At 44.1% G+C, this 19376-nt stretch overlaps 1 protein-coding gene across 1 annotated transcript; it reads left to right on the plus strand.

Moving 5' to 3' along the window:
* The first annotated feature begins 10998 nt into the window (after positions 1 to 10998).
* On the plus strand, positions 10999 to 18846 carry cdc42ep3 (CDC42 effector protein (Rho GTPase binding) 3). Its single transcript, XM_083695502.1, has 2 exons — positions 10999 to 11487; positions 17129 to 18846. Exon 2 carries the CDS (start codon positions 17372 to 17374, stop codon positions 18356 to 18358), a length of 987 nt encoding a protein of 328 aa, XP_083551628.1. The 5' UTR covers positions 10999 to 11487; positions 17129 to 17371; the 3' UTR covers positions 18359 to 18846.
* The last annotated feature ends 530 nt before the right edge of the window (positions 18847 to 19376 follow it).

Raw genomic sequence — 19376 nt, forward strand, 5'->3', positions numbered from 1 at the left:
CACAGCGGCTGGGAACAACTGCATTTAACTGAAGGTGGTGTAGTCCACTCTTGTAGGCTATTCTTTGCCAGAGGTCACCACAGGGGTCTGCTCATATGAACTTCAGATACCTAGTTACACACACATGCACACAAAGATATACAGGCATCTAAGTACACACTGCCCTAAAGCACAAGCGCTCTGTTCAACAAAATCACACACACAGTACTTCTCATATTGTACAGTGAGTACATAAACACAAACACATACATACAGACACATTCTACAGTACATCACCCAAACACTCACATACACTCTCACACTCAAGACTTACAAATTCAAACCTCTCTGTATTCAAAACATTTTTCTCCAGAAATTCTTCTCTGTGTCTGCTGTGAGTATGGGTGCTGAGTAACAGCTTGCTTTGGCTCCAGAGTGACAGGTAACCAGACCCAGATGGGGCAGTTCGGATGTGTTTGCCTCTGTGATTTACTCCTGGGCCTGGGACAGGCGAGAGGACCAGACAAGCACCCATACCCCACCCTGCATCCCACCAGGACAAATCTAAACCACATGGGAGAGCTCTAGATCGCCTTTTGATCCATCGTGTGGGGGAATCAGGATATCCCCCTAGGTTTTTTTCTTTGCCCTGGTCGTGACACATTCTCTTTGACCAATCTGAATAATGAGGTTAAAAGGTTGTTATATTTTGTACTGTAGTAAACCATAATCCAACACGCAGACTATGGGAGAAAGAAGACTTTTTAACATAAGACAGAAAGAAACTGAGTCATGGATGATCCCTCATTTTACAACTGACCTCTGAGCAACTGAACTGTAGCTTACCCTCAGACCTCTCCTCCCTTGTTGACAATATTCACCTCAATCACAGTTATAAGTGTGTGAATTTGCACTTGAAAATACAGTAGGTTTCATGTCTACAAATAGATCTCACTGAGGCCAAGGTATAAACATGTTTTATTTACATTCTGTCTGTTATAAACTGATAATCAGGAATACAAATGCAATGTGTAGTTTGGTTTCCCTTGGTTGAAAATCATGCTTCAATCAACCCATTATAAACAGCTCCTTTGTAGCCCTTGCATACCACATAGCCTTTCATATGTGACCTTTTCAAACACAGAGATCTTTTCCAGAGATCTTTTCCAGCCTTTGGTACATTCTGTAGCTCTGTGACATGAATTACCTGTGCATCAAAACATTAAAAGCTGTATGTCTGTCCTCATATCATTCAATAAAACTAGTTGAAGACGGTACTGTTTGGCAACGTCGAGGTCTATCAAAAATGCACACATTTGTGAGTCGTTTTAAAATGCTCAGGTGTCTAAGCATAAACAAGTCTAAGCATAAACACTCGATTCGTTTTGGTGGTCTGTCCCTTGGCATTGACACCATTGGTCATGGTCATGGTCATGGTCACGGTCATCACTGATGATCATGGGATGCTTACATGGATCATTGGATCTTAGGTTCAATAATCAATTGACTTATATTCCAATAATAGAATTTGTTAAATAGGTTGGTTTTGTAGATGTATTTGTCTCTTAGATGGACTAACCCTAACCCTTTCATCGGCAGCGTGAATACTGTTAATGACATGACATACTGTTAATCCCCCACCTATCAAATGGCCTTCCTTTTGCATGGTCAGGTCCTTTGTGCTCTCTCAGTGTCTGTCCATACACGCTCAGTTTCACTGCACACGCTCAGTGTCTCTCTTCTTCTGCACACGCTCAGTGTCTCTCTTCTTCTGCACACGCTCAGTGGCTTTGAATACAATAAAGGCTGAAGTACTGTATCTGTGGCATGCGCCTAGCCCCCGCAGCAGCTCACATTGCCTCTGGCACAAGCTGGAGTGTCTGAGGAGCAGACGTTCATAAAAGGCCTTTGCACTTTTGTTTCTGACCAAGTTTGAGCTGGATAGTTTCAAACTGTGTGTATACAGTAATAGGTGTATACAGGTCCTAATTCTTGTGATTAAGGGTATGACTCTAGTTGTGAATTATGCAGTAGCAAATCAGTCTGTTGATATGAGTCATATGACAAGTAACAACACATTTAGAACAAAGAATAGTTAGTTATTACATTATTTAGAGAAACAGACGACTCATTTGGTCCTCTTGCCTTCTCAAGTGCTCTAGCATCTCCATTGTGCTTGACAAGTTTGGACAGGTACTAGACACCACCTCACTCCAACCACCCACTCAGTCGCACTCAGTTTTTCCTTTGAGTGCTACATCTAGCTAAATTGTACATTATCAACTTTGTTAGGTGAACGCCCAACATCCCACACAAGCAGAACATAGTTGGAGATGATTGGGACAGATAGGATGCTATGGGCTGTAGATGGCAGCTGACAGCTGAGGAAGGTTTATTGTATTAACTGATGGATACATCTCCAATTATGACCACCACTGATGGATTACGGTAGCTTACTTCCCACAGCCATACAGACACTGAACTTCCATCAATCCTTGTGCTAATATCTGGGTAATTTTTCTTCAGTCCTGGAATTTACTGTATTTGATATCATACTTATACATATTTAGGGAGGGACTTGCCTAAATCCCAACCAGAGAAACACATCAATTCCCTACTGACATCCGTGTGTGCATGCAGAGAAACAGGAAGCCACAGTATGATTAGATTGATGGTGAACTGACACTGATGTACAATACTTCAGGCTCAGTCCCATGAAAAGGGTCATGCAACATCAGGGTTTTGAATGAGGTTACTTTTGAGGGTCCAAAGTTGGCATAACAATCATTTATCCAACATCTCAATAGCTAAACAAACAGGGGGGAAAAAATGAATTATATAACCATTCCAGTGTACATACTAAGCATTCCTAAGCTGTAGTAGAACATGTTCCCTAAGACTTTAACACTTGACTAACGAGAAACAGACTCTGCTAGGGGTCATGTCTTTAGAAGAATAAATCAAGGCCCACCAAAGGCACTTTAACCTTCTACAATATCCCTCCAGGATCTGTATCCACTGTGTGGTTCTCTGAGGGCAAAACAAGAACAATATGTAATGTAGTATCTGTGTTGATCAGTTTATGATCAGTTTATCATGTGAAAACAGACATAATCTTGTGATATGCCAGAAGCTGTTGCAAATGAGGGCTTGTATAAACAGCATAGATAGGTATTATGGATATATATAAAACACACCCTTCCTTGGCCTGCTGTACATATGTGCAATAACATGGTGCTGCACATAGTGAATGTGAAGGACCTTGGGCTGGCCTTAGTTTGACTCCAGTCCGAAGCCTCACTCCTAAGCCTACTGTCACCACTGCAATATGGGCAAAGAATCCAGCCAATTCTCATCGAAAAATAGCTGTGTGTTTGGATAGCAGGACTGGTACTACTGGACAACCACAATCTGATTACAAGACAACGGCCTGTGGTGGGGCTACTGGAATTCCTATGGGAATGGCTGACTCCGCCTACATTCCAAAAGACTATTTGTCTTTTCTTTTGCAGATGTGTGCCAGACATCCCCATGGTAACATTCAGTAATATCTGAATCATAGCCAGGGGATATATAGCAATGCTTCCCATGATTTAGTTTACACAGTTTACAAAAACTACAACAGTAGTGTTGCTCGACGCATGATACCCAAGTCTTACCTGCAATGTGTGGTTTTTGCCTGTATTGAAGATGGTACATTGCGCTCATTAACACTAATTATTTTTGGACAAAGCCGCAGAGCAAGATGGTGCAACTTCACAATGCATGCACACGCAGACAAACACACGCACGCATGTACACCCACCGACATACACACACACACAACTTGTAATCCCTCCTAAAGACCTCTTCATCCCCACTACCCCCTGTACAGCTTCTCTACTGTAAATAAATAAAAATGAAAATAAATCATTCTTCCTTATTCTAGCATTGTAACTGCCAATGGCCCCTGGTCTTAGCATAGATTATTTTTTCTTATGATGACTGATTTATAGATGATTCACTTACTTTAGACAAATGTACTTGTTGTAAGTCGCTTTGGATACACGTGTCTGCTAAATGTAAAAAATGTCTTCTGTGTTTAAGGAATATTTTACTTGGTGTAATCGAGAGCAGAGCAGTCCATGCTCTAAGTCCAGCCATGTCATCCAAGTTTTACATCAGCTCTTCCAATGTTTTACCCCTTTTGGTCTATCACCCAGTCTGAAGCAAGATACAAAGCATTACCATCTTAAACCGAGCTACTCGGTCACAGCTTTTCACTGTCCTCGCGCCCCGCTGGTGGAATGAGCTTCCCACTACGGTCAGGACTGCAGAGTCACTTCTGATCTTGCGCCGTAGATTGAAAACCCATCTTTTCAAGCTACATCTTAACAGTCCCTCCTAAAAAACGCTTCACCCTCACTACCCCCCCCTATACTAACCCTAACCTCAACCCCGAGACCTCTTCACCCCTGCTACCCCCCTGTACAAGTTCTTTCCTGCTAATAAAATATATTTAAAAATAAATAAATAAATAATAATAAAAATAATATAGCCTACTGGCATTACGACTGCCAATGGCCCCTGGTGTGAGCATTGATTATTTTGTCTTATGATGACTGTTGGATAGATGATTCACTTACTTAAACAAATGTATTGTTGTAAGTCGCTTTGGATAAAAGCATCTGCTAAATGCCATAAATGTAAAATGTAAATGTCAACGGTTTGATAGTTCTTGTCACACATAACTTGATCACTCACCATCACCAGATGTTGTGAAAACCAGTTGCAAATGGTTGGCCTGATTAGCATGTCTTCTAACAGTCTACACTTCACTTCATTGAAACAGCATCACAACAATTGAAAGTTCTTCAGTTTTAGTGAATATACCATTCTGCTTAAGGTCCCCCTCTTGCTAGAGAAATGTCTCTGGATTAGTATTCTTTCTTTAGCCTGGAGTCAATTAATTTTGCTCCAAGAGCCTGCACATTTAAAATAAGGTTATACTATACATTTTTGACAGAAAATATCAAACACTTGCTTATAAACAAAATTAATAGAAATATGTCTGCCTTAGACAAAAGTAAATAAATCAGAATTGTTTAGTAATCCATGATTGCTCTGGCCATCTAGGAGTCCTTCAAGTGTAATGCTACAGCTGCTCCCTCCTGAGCTCCATGTGGTGCAACAGAACAGTGTTCATAGTCTCCAAATACCGACCTCTAGTTTCAGAATGCAATCTGAGAAAATATGTATACCAGTCCCTCAAGTTCAAGGCTGTGGATTCTCCTTCAGAGGTTCCATTTTGTGCAACAGTAATGTTCATGTGATATCTCCTTGGATGTTAAATTCGGCTTCAAAACACCATCTGAGAAAATATTAAATCTGATGTATCCACACATTGTCCAATGTCTTTATAAACAGTGTCCATTATTTTTGATGAGGCTAGATGCTCCTCGGTTGTCTTTAGAGTGATTCCATCATACCATCTGATTCTGCTCTTTCTTTAAACATTTCCTGGATTATGTAATGGTCATTGACTGCAGTAGTTGGCAATTTCATGTGAAGTCTATTAATCATGTTATCCCAGTCTATCCCCAAGGTGTTGCTATCACACCTTATTTAGTCCCTGCCTTGTATTGAGAGCTGTACGGCAGGTAGCCTAGAGGTTAGCGAGGCAGGCCAGCAGTCGGCAAGTCACTGGTTCGATCCCTGCTTCAATCCCCACTCCAGGAGGGAGCCGGATGTGAGCTGGTAACTGGAAGGATACTGGTATCATATGTAAGGTTGCTCCTAAAAGTATTGCCATGTCAGTTTGCAACTCCTCTACCTTCCTCAAAAGGTCCTGATAGCTTGGCCTTGATGGGACATTGTCTTGCGATATGCCCAGTTTTACCACATGCAAAACAGACAACCATTCCATTGGATCTCTCCCTGTGAAAGCTTTTACAATGTCTTGCTATGTGCCCACTCTCCCCACATTTAAAGCAAACAATAACTCCATCTGAGTGATATGTTGGGGATCTCTCCCTCCTTGGCCCCTTTGTTTCAATTGAGGTATCGTAACCTCTATGCTTCCTTGATGCTCTCCTACCAAAGTAGACACATTGTGTATCCCCAAAAGCAACTACAGGGTAGCTTGTAGTTGTCATTACGTTTCTGACAGTAGTCTTGTAGACTTTGGTCATTGTTATCACTATGTCTGTGTACGGGGTGTTAGAATCTATGTGTAGTGCAAGGGCTTGTTGTGTGTTAGCATCGCTCTGTGTAATCAGTGCTGACTTGAAAAGGGGTTCTTGTTGAGTTAATCCAACAATGCCACTGTATGAATTGAAAGCTTCCAACAATCTACATGCATATCCTGTTCCATGTTCCTTTGGTGTCATTTGTGCCTCCTTTATCTTTTGCCAGTTTACTGAACAAGTACCCAATACAGCAAGCAAAGCCTTTTTCCTAGCTTCTGCATCTGCATTCTTAGTCTGTATATTCTGAGGAAGAGCACTGGCTAAAGAAAGGGGCAGACAAGCCATCAACACAACACACCACAACTCACAATCAGTTAAGCTATGGAATCTATGTCTCTGGGAGACATGGGTTTCACTGTTGTGGTGATGACTGAGTGCCTTGGTGTATCACCATTAGCTGTTGTATAAGTGGTTGATTTATGCACTAGGACTATGGGGAACCTTACTGTATCAACAGATAATCTATCCCCCTGCCTTTGTGTTTGTCTATCCCAAAAAGTGTGTTCAGACCTCTTATTGCATTTCCTATCATATCCTTTTCAAGTGTAGATATTCTTGTCTTGAACTTTTTGTGAGAAACAAGGCGTAACTGTAATACAGTACTTTTGAGCTCAGACACAGTCCATTCATAGGGCTCACCTTGGCTGTCTAACCACTGTAGTATGTCATGTACCCCATGCTTATCAATATACTGTAGCGCCCCTTTGCTGGTCTAGGCAATTATTAGGGGTGGCTAACCTGAATTCTTTAAATAAAATGTTATCTCTAACTATTATTGTATTTTTACTTTGTCTGTTCGCATTAACACAGTCCCACCAATTACATGTATTTTGTTATTTTATTCAAATCAGTCTTCTTTCACTGATATTAAATCCCCAAAATAGATTGCATGAAATGAAATACAGTAACACTTAACGTGCACATACAAATATCAAAATGTAAATGGTAAACACTGTAAACCTCAATGAAATGAAGTAAAACCTATTCTAAAGCCGGCAATGATAACTATGATAACTTATACCAAAGTCCAGTGCGTTGCCGGCCTGGCGCGTGTAGCTTGCGTGCGTTGTAGCTCACCTAAAATGGCGGCTCCTTCACTCTCACGAGCTAGAAGACAAAAACGAAACTCCCAGTTCCTTGAGCAGGCAGCCGCGCGAAGCTCCTCTCTCGGCAACCGGTGCAGTTTTCTCGTACGGCAGGAATCTTGTGTGCTACTGTCTCTCCCGGTGGCTATAGACGTCTTGAGCTCCCGTGTTGGTCGATCACAGTCCATAAGCACTCCGAAGAAAGCTAGCTATCTCACTGTTGAGCTAGGCTAGGTTAAGCAAGGTGGCTGACCGTCTGAACGGTTACTCCTCTGCAGAGAAATTGTTCCAAAACAGGTCATACGCCGAACGTAATAACTTATAAAGTGCACGGGTTGTGCACTCGCATTATTACCTTGTTCTAAACACAGAAATAAGTGGGCTACGTATTTCCACACTATTAACCTTCACTCGACAGCACAGCAGCACATTCCATGCGTTCTCTTTGTTCGCCATCCCGAATCTAACTTCTCCTTCTCCTCCACCTGACACCTGACCTTCAACTCACATTTTCATTGGCTCATGAAAATAGACAAAATGCACAAACTTTATATTTGAATATTTTCTCACAGAAATCAAAAGTAAATTCCTTTCCAATATTGCCAGCATTGTGAACATAGTATAAAAGAAAACAAAATACATTTTACATCATGTAAATAATTCAATACATGAACTTAACCCATGAAACTCTATTCAATATCAAACATAGTAATAGTTTTACCCTTTTTAAGTCCTATGTATTCTATTAATGAACTTATTCTATTTATACTATTTATTAGTTCCTATTTATTAATCAAAGAACTTTTAATAGTTAGGCCTAATTTTCCATAGGGCTACAATACTGCCCCAATAACATTGTGAAACCAATGGCACACTCAAATGTAATGAAAAACAATATGAACTCAAACTGTCTCCTTTTCTCAATAACAAAACGAGTGTTCCCAACGGCTGTCTATCCAATTACTTTAGGATAAAACACACATCTACTGTCCCTGACCTTGGGATCAAAATCCTGAGCCAAATACTTTAGGTCTGTTACCTTAAAAAATATGTATATCCAGTTACACTTTAGGATGGATAGTACAACTACAGACTCTACAATACTTAGGACTACTGCAACGCACTCTTGGCCGGTCTCCACGCCTCCACCATCAGGCCTCTGCAGCTCATCCAGAACACTGCTGCCCGTCTGGTGTTCAATCTCCCCAAATTCTCCCATGTCACTCCCCTCCTCCGCACCCTTCACTGGCTCCCGGTAGCAGCTCGCATCAGATTTAAGACATTGGTGCTCGCCTACCAGGCGGTAAAGGGAACAGCCCCTCCCTACTTGCAAGTAATGGTCAGCTCCCAAACCCCTGCCCGATCACTCCGCTCTTCCCTCTCGGCTGGCTGCCTGGCACCGCTGCCTCTACGTGGATGCAGCAGCCACACTACTCGGTCACGGCTTTTCACTGTCTTGGCACCCCGCTGGTGGAACGAGCTTCCCACTGCTGTCATGACTGCAGAGTCACTACCAATCTTCCGCCGTAGATTCAACTTCACCAACTTCTGGGTAAACATATTTCCCTGAACCCGAGAAGAGCTGGAAATGTTTAGAATAAGCTAATTTCAGAGTTCCATGCTCTCTAATAAGGCTATCCATCCCACTCCTGGCACTAGGTTATCATTTAAAATATCATACTTTTCCACTTTCCCTCCACAGAGATGATAATGAAGGCAGTAGTTGAGAAGGAGGTGGAGAAATCATAAAGGTATGAAGGCAAGAGAGCTAAAGTAATTATGAGCTTAGTGTTGAAGACTCTCTTGGACATTATAGTTGGATGGAAGAGGTTGTGTTTACCTGGCCAGAACTATTTTTGTGTTTGTGTGGCATTACAGGAAGTGATGTCAGTGGAACAGTTCAGGACATACTGCTGAAGAGAGAAACCACACATGCATACGGCCCTCTTGTTCAAGAGGCAAAAAAACTTGCCAAAGCAAATGCATCCTAATGGGAAACATTTAGTAATTCTTTCCATAATACAGACTGAATGCACAACATATTATTCTCATCCATGCTGTCCAAACTACACTTCTTTTCCATTTCTTCTCCTTCTTCAGCGCTGCTTATGTTCTGGGATTAGTTAATTTTAGTTGGTGCAGTAGCAAGCCCTACGGTTCTGTAGTTCCGCTACTTAATGGTTTCTTCAAAGAAGAAGACAAGTGGTGTTCTGTACCCACATGCTCGCCTGAATCACCCCGGGCTAAGGCGACATTACACCCACCACTCTAAAAGGCCTGTATTCACAAGTCCTGTTCAAATAGTGCCAAATGATGGCTGTTTAACTTAAATACAGGGTCGCTCAACAACTGTTAGCTTTCCACACACAATCTATCCTGCAGTCATTTCAGTGAATAAGCCTTCGCATTGCATTATCTAAAGTCATTACGTTGGCTCATCTATCACATAAGACATCATTGCATGGTTGAAATGGATTAGGAGAGTGAGTTATCTATGTCAAATCTGTTTGAGCAGAAGAGTGGGAACTTTTGTACAGGGGGTGTGTTCTGTCATATATCATACAGTACATGGCAGGATTACGTAAGCATGCAATCAGGATAGGCAAGGAGGTTTAGTCACCCCTTTTCCCCACCAAAAACACACACAACCCCCTCCTTCTCTCTCTCTCTCTCTCTCTATCTCTCTCTCCCTCTCTATGTCTCTCATGTGTGACATCACTGCAGAGCAGCACTGGTTTCCAAGGTGACAGGGTTTTTTTGGGGCGAAAATAGAGCAGAGTGTGGAGTGCTGCAAAAATGTGTTAATGTGAAGCACAGGTTCTCTGTGTCCTTGCGGGCATCAGGTTAGATTGAGACAAGGAGACTCTGTAAACATGGTCCTACCCTTCCACCTAGCCCCTGAGAAATGAGGCAATAAAACCACACATCACTGAGCTGGATATGAGACTCCAAATATCAGGTCTATTTAATTCATTTAGTGCCGAGGGTGAATAATGTCACCCCTATTGTCAACATTCTAGAGTGCCAAGGGTGACTTTATTCATCAAAAATGCATACATTATGATGCTTCATTTTGTAGCCAATCAAAGTATTGTTGCTAAGTAAATACCACATAAAACACTTGGCACTCTATGTGGTGAGTGTTCCGGAATTCTTTGGCAGTTGGTGAGTTAAACAGCAATGTCTCATGTGTTGTCTGTTAGCCACTTAATACCTGTCCTCTGGGGTGTTGCAGTGTTCTGCAGTAATTAGCTGGACTACTCACTCTATTCAACCCTACTGTCTTTGACAAAAAAATACTGAAATGTACAAGACAGCACATAGATAATCCAATGTTATTTAAAGGAGTAAAAGAGTCTAAAGAAAATATTAAGCAATATCTTCAAGGAAAATAAATAATGAAAAGAACAAAGTGTCTGAATTTGTGTGTTTGTATGAGAGGAGTAAAGGGAGAAGGAGAGAAGAGAGAGAGAGAGAGAGAGAGAGAAAGAGAGAGAGAGAGGAGAGAGAGAGGAAGAGTGTGAAAGAAAGACAGCCCTATCAATACAGCCTGTCAAGTTCGGGGGGGGGGGGGGGGGGGCAGAGAGAGAGAGATAGAGAAAAGGGAGGAGAGGCAGAGAGAGAGAGAAAGCCAGAGAGGGTACGCAGACAGTTGAAACAGCACTGTTTTGGATAGGAGGGACTTCCAGTGCAGCAGCAGTAGCAGCCGTAGCATACTGTCTGCTCCTCCACACAGCTCCCTAAGTGTAGCTGCTCAGCAGAGCTCCAGACCTCCAGACTTCTGACTTCTCTCCACCCAAGCAGACAGCTGTCCACCGAGGGTAAAGACGACTGAGAGCCACACCGGGGAGAAGAAGAAGAAGCAGGGAAGCAGTCCCCCAAAAAACGGGGCTGAGCAGTGTTTTGGAGAGCAGACAGACAAGCACAGGTGCTGCAAAGAGAGAGAGAGAGGGGGAGAGAGCGAGAGAGGGTAGGAGGAGACTGCTCTAGAGTGGAATAGAGCCTGAGAGGAATTCCAAAACAGCTGTCCGGCAGACATCCTGAGAGTACCGCGGCCTCAAGGTACAGAGACAGAAGGCGGCAGGGGTTCTACACACGAGCCACCGTTATCCTCAGCACTCTGGGACTGCTAAACCTCCAGGAGGTTCCTCCTCCTTTTGACAAGAACCAAGATCTCACCTCTGGAATACCAAAAGGTGAGGGAGAATGGGAGCTGGGTTTTAGACTTCAGGTAGTCTGTCTGTATGCTGGCATTCTGTACTGTGTTTCAGGCATGTTGTTATCTTTGGTGATTATGTATGTTGGTCTAACCTCAGCACTGGCCCAGGTTCTTGTGTCACTTTTTGTGTGCTGTAGTTATTGGTTTAGTGGTAAGGTCCTGCGATTGAATAGTGATGGTGGGTGTAATAGGCAATTGTTGAAGTGTGTGCAGGGTAAGTTAAACCGCCGCTCATCACGTTTGTTCAGCAAATGTTCTCATACAACACGACAAGGCGTGAGTGGTTAGGGGCAACCTGACACCATCCCTGCTTTCCAAGAGGGACATTTTTAGTCAGGCAGCAAGCATGCAGCTAGTTCTAAAACTTCTAAAAGCAGAGCACACTTGGCATTAAATGGGAACAACAACGGAAAAAGATTTTCAAAGTCAAAAAAGGACTGCGCTCATCACATTGCCAGTGTGTGGTGGTATTGATATTCCCTTCATGTCTTATAATATGCTTTGATATGGTTTCCTGCCCGGCTCTGCCAAGGACAACGTCGAGCAGAAAGTGGCACCCATGCTAGCTGGTGGCACAGGGGCTGAGGGGGGCGGGGAGGAAAAGTCAGACAGAACAAATACTCCACCCTGCCATCCACCATGGTCTCAGCACAGTCACTAGGCCCCACAAGGAAGGACTCTATAATTGAGGTTTCTTTATGTAACAAACAGCTTGGACCACTCTGTTAGAGTGCTTTGTAAGGGCTACCATTACCCTTTGTGGTATTCTTTTTATAATCACAACCCAAAAAGAGAGGGTCGTTCGTCTGTTCATGGACATGTTCGAATTCAAGGGGCTATGGTGAAGTAAGGCTGACAGGTACATGCATTTCTACCATATTTCCATCAGTGTATTGATATGGCTTTTTGGGAGAATGTCAATGGCTCAGTCAAAATTTCAAATCTGAGCAGCTGTTGTTGTGTTTAACCATAGTCCTTTCACAGTGGAGGCTGATGGAGGTAGAAATTGGAGTACGGCATCATTGTAATGCATGGAATGGAATGAGGAATGGTATCAAGCATGTGTGTTTGATACCATTCCTCACTCGCATCAGATTCAAGACCCTGGTGCTCGCCTACCAGGCGGCAAAGGGAACAGCCCCTCCCTACTTGCAAGCAATGGTTAGCCCCCAAACCCCTGCCCGACCGCTCCACTCTCCCACCTCGACTGGCCGCCTGGCACCGCCACCTCTACGTGGATGCAGCAGCCGTGCTACTCGGTCACGGCTTTTCACTGTCCTGGCGCCCCGCTGGCGGAACGAGCTTCCCACTACATGACTGCAGAGTCACTACCTATCTTCCGCTGTAGATTGAAGACCCATTTCTTCAGGCTACATCTTAACTGTCCCTCCTAAAGACATTTATCCCCACTACCCCCCTATACAAGTTTCTCTCCTGTAAAACATTTTTTTTTTTTTTAAAGAAAAAAAAAGTAAGCATTCTTCTAGCATTGTGACTGTCATAGCCCCTGGTCCTACCATAGATTACTTTTTCTTATGATGACGGTTGGATAGATGATTCACTTACTTAAACAAATGTATTTGTTGTAAGTCGCTTTGGATAAAGGCGTCTGCTAAATGCCATAAATGTAAATGTAAATGTCATTCCATTCCATTCCATGCATTACAGTGAGCCGATACTCCGATTTCTGCCTCCACTAGCCTCTCCTGTCCTTTTTACATCCACCACCTCATCTCTGTGTACAGTAAGACCAATCTGTCTAATGTCATCATACTAGCATTTGTTTAGACTACGGCATGGTTACACTGGCTCTAATAATAAGCTGACCCAGATACCCCGCACGTGACTTGATTAGTGGTCTCCAAAACAGACGGTCTTGTCGAGACGAGCGATGAGTTCCATTACCAGAACACCCTCACCCCCCTCCCACAAACCCCTTGTCAATGACCTCCTTGCAACACCCTATACACAACCCTTCCTCACACAATGACCGAGCCCCAGACTAAGCCTTGGCCTGCATTCCCCATTTGTTTCTGTGATGAGGCAAAGCCTTCTTATAGAGACTGGAACAGCTCCAGATCTCATTCCCGCCTGCACAGATACGCACAGCTGACCCAGTGACACGGGGGCTTTATCCGCCACTCTCCATGATTGGGTCCCGTGCTCTTCCCAAGCACTTCTTAGGAAGGCGCCACCAGATCCCTTCTTCCCCGGAGATGAAAAATGAAACCCATGACCGCATTCTGTACTGGGTTGCGGTTCTGGGGGCTGATAACATGTGCCGCGTAACCCCTCCTGGGCCCATTCCCAAACGGTAGAGCAAATCAAATATGGCCTTGGGTAAGAGCTATACCAGCATGCACCTGCTCAACTTCTAACACCCAATGAGGACAAAGATGGAGTCCTAGGGTCATCAGGCCAAAGGCTCAAGTATCATCATCAGTTGTCCTGCGAAAGGGTGGCAGTGGCCATACAAAAAAGAGTGGGCTGACTGAGTTGAATACTGCTTCCATTTACCAATGGTCTCCGGCATCCCAATCATGCTTGCCAAATACAGCCAAACCATACCATGGGGATGGTTGATCCACGTCAGGTGTTCACTTCACCAGCTGATGTCTCATGGGTCATGAATGGGTGACCTTGTTGCACGCATACTGTATGTCTCTCTGTGAACATTGCAGGGAGAGGGAGAATTCAGCTTGGAGGAAGAAAATCCATAAAGCTACTGTAAGTTATTAATTCCAGAACAACGTGACCATCTATCATAATACACAAACTTTACATTGAACATGGCACTTGAGAACCAACTGCTCTATATTATTGTTTTTTATTATATATTATATTATCATTACTCATGGACTCAGCAGGTAGTCTGCTTTGATGCAAGAACAAGCCCATAAGCAATAAGTATGTTTGACGGTTGCTGTCTGCAGCAGTGACCTTCTTCTCCTGCAGCACAAAACTGATAACGTGACTGCAGTGTAAATCCCAGCACCCACATTGGACTCTGCACCCATAGGTGGCAAGGATTGGATTGGCAGGTTTGGTGGTGCTTTTACTTCCAAATTCCTAATTTCCAGCCACAGTGTCCATCAGCTGTCAAGGTCACAGGGAGAGAGAAGTAAAGGAGTGAGAAAGAAAAAGATAATGAGAGAGAGAGACACACACACACAGAGAGACACACACAGAGAGAGAGACAAAGAGAGAGAGACACAGAGAGAGAGACACACACACACACACACACACACACAGACACACACAGAGAGAGAGAGACACAGAGAGAGAGACAAAGAGAGAGACACACAGAGAGAGACACACACACATAGAGAGAGACACACACAGAGAGAGAGGTAGTCAGATGCTACTACACAGTACAGAAAAACAAGCTAGGCAGGGTTCTCTTTTTCCATTTTTTTTCTTCCTGCACATCAAACACTGAAGCAATCCCTCTCTCTCGCTCTCAAAAATACATGACAAAACACGCTCTCCCGTTCGCATGTGGCACACGTTCAATCATGCTATCTCTCAGGAGCCCATGCAGTCAAGCACCTCATACAAACACTCACACTCACTCTAACACTCAAATGCACATGTTCTCTTAAGAGAGCAGTGCTGCCATACTGACACACTCAGACATATTCCACATCCTTCAACAGTGCTTGTCATGTCTATATATAGAGCTCATAGTGCTTGCGAAGTGACATGTTTATTTGTGTTGTAATGTCGACCCAACCGCGAGTGAGAACATTTCTGATCTACCTTCTGATACCTATCTGTGGAGCTTTTACTTTGTTTCAGTAAAAAATAAAACAAAACATCCTCATACAGTAGAAATCTACAATAATCATAGCAGTGATCTAGCCTGTCATAGTGAAACCTAGGAAATGTGAACCTGTGATGTGAAATGCCTCAGTTGCAGTAAAACAATATTCAATATGAAATGTTTGACATTTTAACTTGGGGAGGAGTGTGTGTGTGTGGGGCGGGGAGGGGGGGGGGGGGGGGGATATTGGCAATGGTGGTGACATTGTCTCTGTTGCCTTCAAAGTCACAGCGGTATCCGGTCTGTAATCCAGCTCACATGACTTGCCAAGTGTCCATGGCTCTCCCCACTACAGTACAGTGTGTGTGTCTCATGGGTAAATGTAGCCCACTTAGAGGGGTTCTGATAAGGAACGTGTGTGTGTCTGCTGCAGCTGGAATGTGGATGTTTTCTCTGTCAAACATTTTTGGGTGCACTTGGCCGCCCAGGCACTTTTTGTGCAGTGGTGCACTCTGTCAGCGAGGGTCACGACAGACAGACCTCTCATAAGTAAATATGTCTATAAATGGGCAAGCACTCTCTCCCTCTCTCCTCTCTACAGCAACCCCCCCCCCCTCTTCCCCTTAGCTTGCTCCCCTCCTCCACAGTGTATTTTTCACTTTCTCCATGGCTGTAAATCCTGTTTCATTTCCCCCTCTCTAAATCAACCCTCATGAAGCCTTACTGCCATTGCCTCTTGATTACTGTAACATGGCAACACAACAGTCTCACATTCTTTTATGAAACACAGTTCATCTCAAGTAATATCTCTTGATGAGTATAGTTATTTGGATGTATTGCACAGGCTTTTACTTAAGCCATTATTTCAATTGAGGCAAAAAACCTGTGCGTATCAAAATCAAATCAAATCACTTTTTGTATCCCTCTACCTTTATACCCTCCCATCCAGTAATCCCTCTCTCACTTTCTTCTACCCACTCTCCTTTACCAACACTCCAACACTACTCTCTTTTCCTCTGCGTCCTACCTTCCCCACTCTCTCTCTCTCTCTCCCCCTCTTCCTCTATCTCTGTGCGTGTCTAAGCAGTAGCCCTCTCCTCCATCGCCTGCCCTGCTCTGATCCCAGTAAAGCCCCTTTGCCTCTCTTCGCCCAATCTGCTGTCCAGCTGCTCCATATTAGCACATGTAGAGCGGGGAGCCCTGGGGGGGGGGGGGGGGGTAGTGGCGTCTCTTGTGGACGTGAGCAGAACAGCCTTAGCCAGGGCTTCAGCAAGCCTGAACTCTCAACTGGGCCTTACACTCTCCAGATGCAGGGGATGATGAGGACATTCTGTGCTTGTCCAGGATTTGTTTCGGGGACTTGTGTTGGTAACTAGATATCTTTATCTGGATAGGCGAGTGACAGGCGGTGTAGATCATCAGTGACAGATCAGTGGGGAAGACACAAGGGAACCCTCTGTAAATCTGTCAATGCTTGGGTTCAACTTTGTTATATAAATATTGAATGGAAAGCAAAATATGACATTGGGTCCAACCTTGGTTTAAGATTAGTGGTGTTCTGTCTGGTACCCATTTACAGTACATTGCCAGTTTTACCTTGGAATATGGTGGGTCAGTAGTATCATTCATACAGAAGATGCAAGACCTAGGTCATTATTATACACTGGTAAAGTAAACTCCTCCATTACCTGCCCTGCTCTAATCCCAGTAAAGCCCCTTTGCCTCTCTTCGCCCAATCTGCCATCCAGTTGCACACAAGCGTGTAGCCTTGCAACCCTGTATGCAGTATGTTACATGCAATACTATACAGTATGGACTGAAAATCTGATCTCTGTCTGTCTCTCTCTTTCCTCAGCAAAGTGGCCAGTTGACTACTCTGCAACCTCACACCAGTGACGCCACCAGTGAGAACCTGGACACAAAGTGACACGAAGTACAAAGCTATCCTTAGGACAGCACATGACTGCCATGTTATTGAGAATGTAACTCCAGAATCTCCCGAGGGAGACCTTGAGATCTGTGTCAAGTTCACCCTTCCTAACATTCAGGATTGTCCTCTGCTGTTTTTCCTGCATCTCTGAGATCTACACTGACAATCATGCCTGCCAAAACACCCATCTACCTGAAATCTACCAACAGCAAGAAGGGCAAGAAATGTCGCCTGAGGGACATTCTGTCTCCCGACATGATCAGCCCTCCGCTGGGGGACTTCCGCCACACCATCCACATTGGGAAGGGTGGGGAGAGGGATGCCTTTGGGGACATGTCTTTCCTCCAGGGGAAGTTTGAGCTCCTAGCTGGGAAAGGTGGGGTGGTCCGACCACAATATGGAACTCACAATGAGTTCTTGCGGGCCAACAGTGCCTCAGAAGCCTCTTTTGCAGAGACCCCTTCCCCGGTTCTGAAGAACGCTATCTCCCTCCCATCCATTGGAGGGTGCCAGGCTCTCACCCTGCCCCTCATCTCCACGGCTATGTTCACTCTGCCCCCTGACCCTCTAGATGGTATGATGGGGACTACTCCCATGGGCCCAGACAGGGCTGACGAGCTGGAGATCCTGCAGATGGATGCCCTACTGCGCTCCATGGAGGTCTTCAGCAGCGAACACAACCCGCCTCCAACAGTTATCCCATCGAAACCTGACGTCCTGCTTGATCTGGTAGAGAAACCGGACAAGCGTATGACCAAGACAGTCTCCAAAAGCAATAAAATGCACAATGGTGAACACTGGTTTGAAAAGCCATCACCTTATCACTTCAATGGCAACGTCATCTACAATGGCAATGGGAGCTTCAATGGTAACGGCAACTGCAACGGCTACGGAAGCTTTAACAGTGACATAACTATTCGCTACGAGAAAAAGCTCTCTGACTGCAATGGAGACTGGGTTGACAGGGACAGTGGGGTGGACGAGGGGCGAATCTGCGACTTTGACTTTCAGTTCTCCAAGGAGAAGAGCGCATCACAGGATTCCCTCTCCCAGATCACAGGGTCTCTTCTTTCTCTAGAACTTGATTTGGGCCCCTCCATCCTTGACGATGTGCTCAACATCATGGACAAACCCAAGGCAAGGAGCCGACCTTGAACAATGCCAATGTTGCAGAGGAGAAAGAGAAATATGAGCTAACCATGAGAGGAGAATTGCAGTACATGGCATAAGTGAATACCCTTGTGATTCAGATGAGCTAAATAGGCAGAGCTGCTTACATTTTTATTTTCAAAACAAGTAACTATTTAAGATTATATGGTGTGTTCATGCTTTTTCTGTTTGTCCTTTGAGCTACAAGGCATGAGAGATGCATGCGCTATTGAATTACTACTAAAACACAGCCATTGTGCCTTTTATTTCACAATTGAATTAGGATTAAAGGAGAGTTTAGTGTTCTTACCGTGACGTTAGTTGTAGATGTACTGAAGTTGCTATTGCTTTGTTACACAGTCTAAGGCTCAGTTTCTCTGAAATGATAATGCATGTGTGACTTTTTAATACGTTTATCAAAGCAGTGTTTTGCTTGTCACATGATATTGTCACAGGAGCATTTTAAAATACAGAGAATCCTATACTTGTGTTGTTGGTGCAAATAAATACATTTTGTCCTATTTCTCTTCAAAAGAATGAAAGAATATTTTATTTAAAAGGTTTCTCATTTCCTGAAACTGAATCACCCCAAAGAGAGAGGCTGAAGTTGAGACAGAGAGTAAGAGATGGTAAAACAGTAGGAACATGCGAAATACGAGCAAAGAGAGGCAAGGGTGAGGAAAAACAAAGACTAGCTGAATTGAAAGACCAAAAAAGAGAAAAGGACAGAATGGCTTTCTTTCTCGCCTCTGGCATTCCCTACATTCTCACTTACTGCCCTGCAGTGGGAGCATGGGTGGGAGAGCGGTCTTTCTCGTGTCCAACCAGGCGCCTGCCCTGTTTGTTTGCGTGCAGATGGGACAAGCAGAGGAGGGGTCTTTAACATTCTCTGCATTCCAGCAACGAAGCACAAGTGCCCAGGACCAGGCATAAATCAGCTGTTTGGAGTGTATGGGGGGGACCTTGTTCCCTTAACCCACCCATCCATCACACAGAGGGCACAGGGAGTCTGGGTTTTAAAAGC

Source organism: Argentina silus (genome assembly GCF_951799395.1).
Source record: "Argentina silus genome assembly, chromosome: X".
NCBI classification, from domain to species: domain Eukaryota; kingdom Metazoa; phylum Chordata; class Actinopteri; order Argentiniformes; family Argentinidae; genus Argentina; species Argentina silus.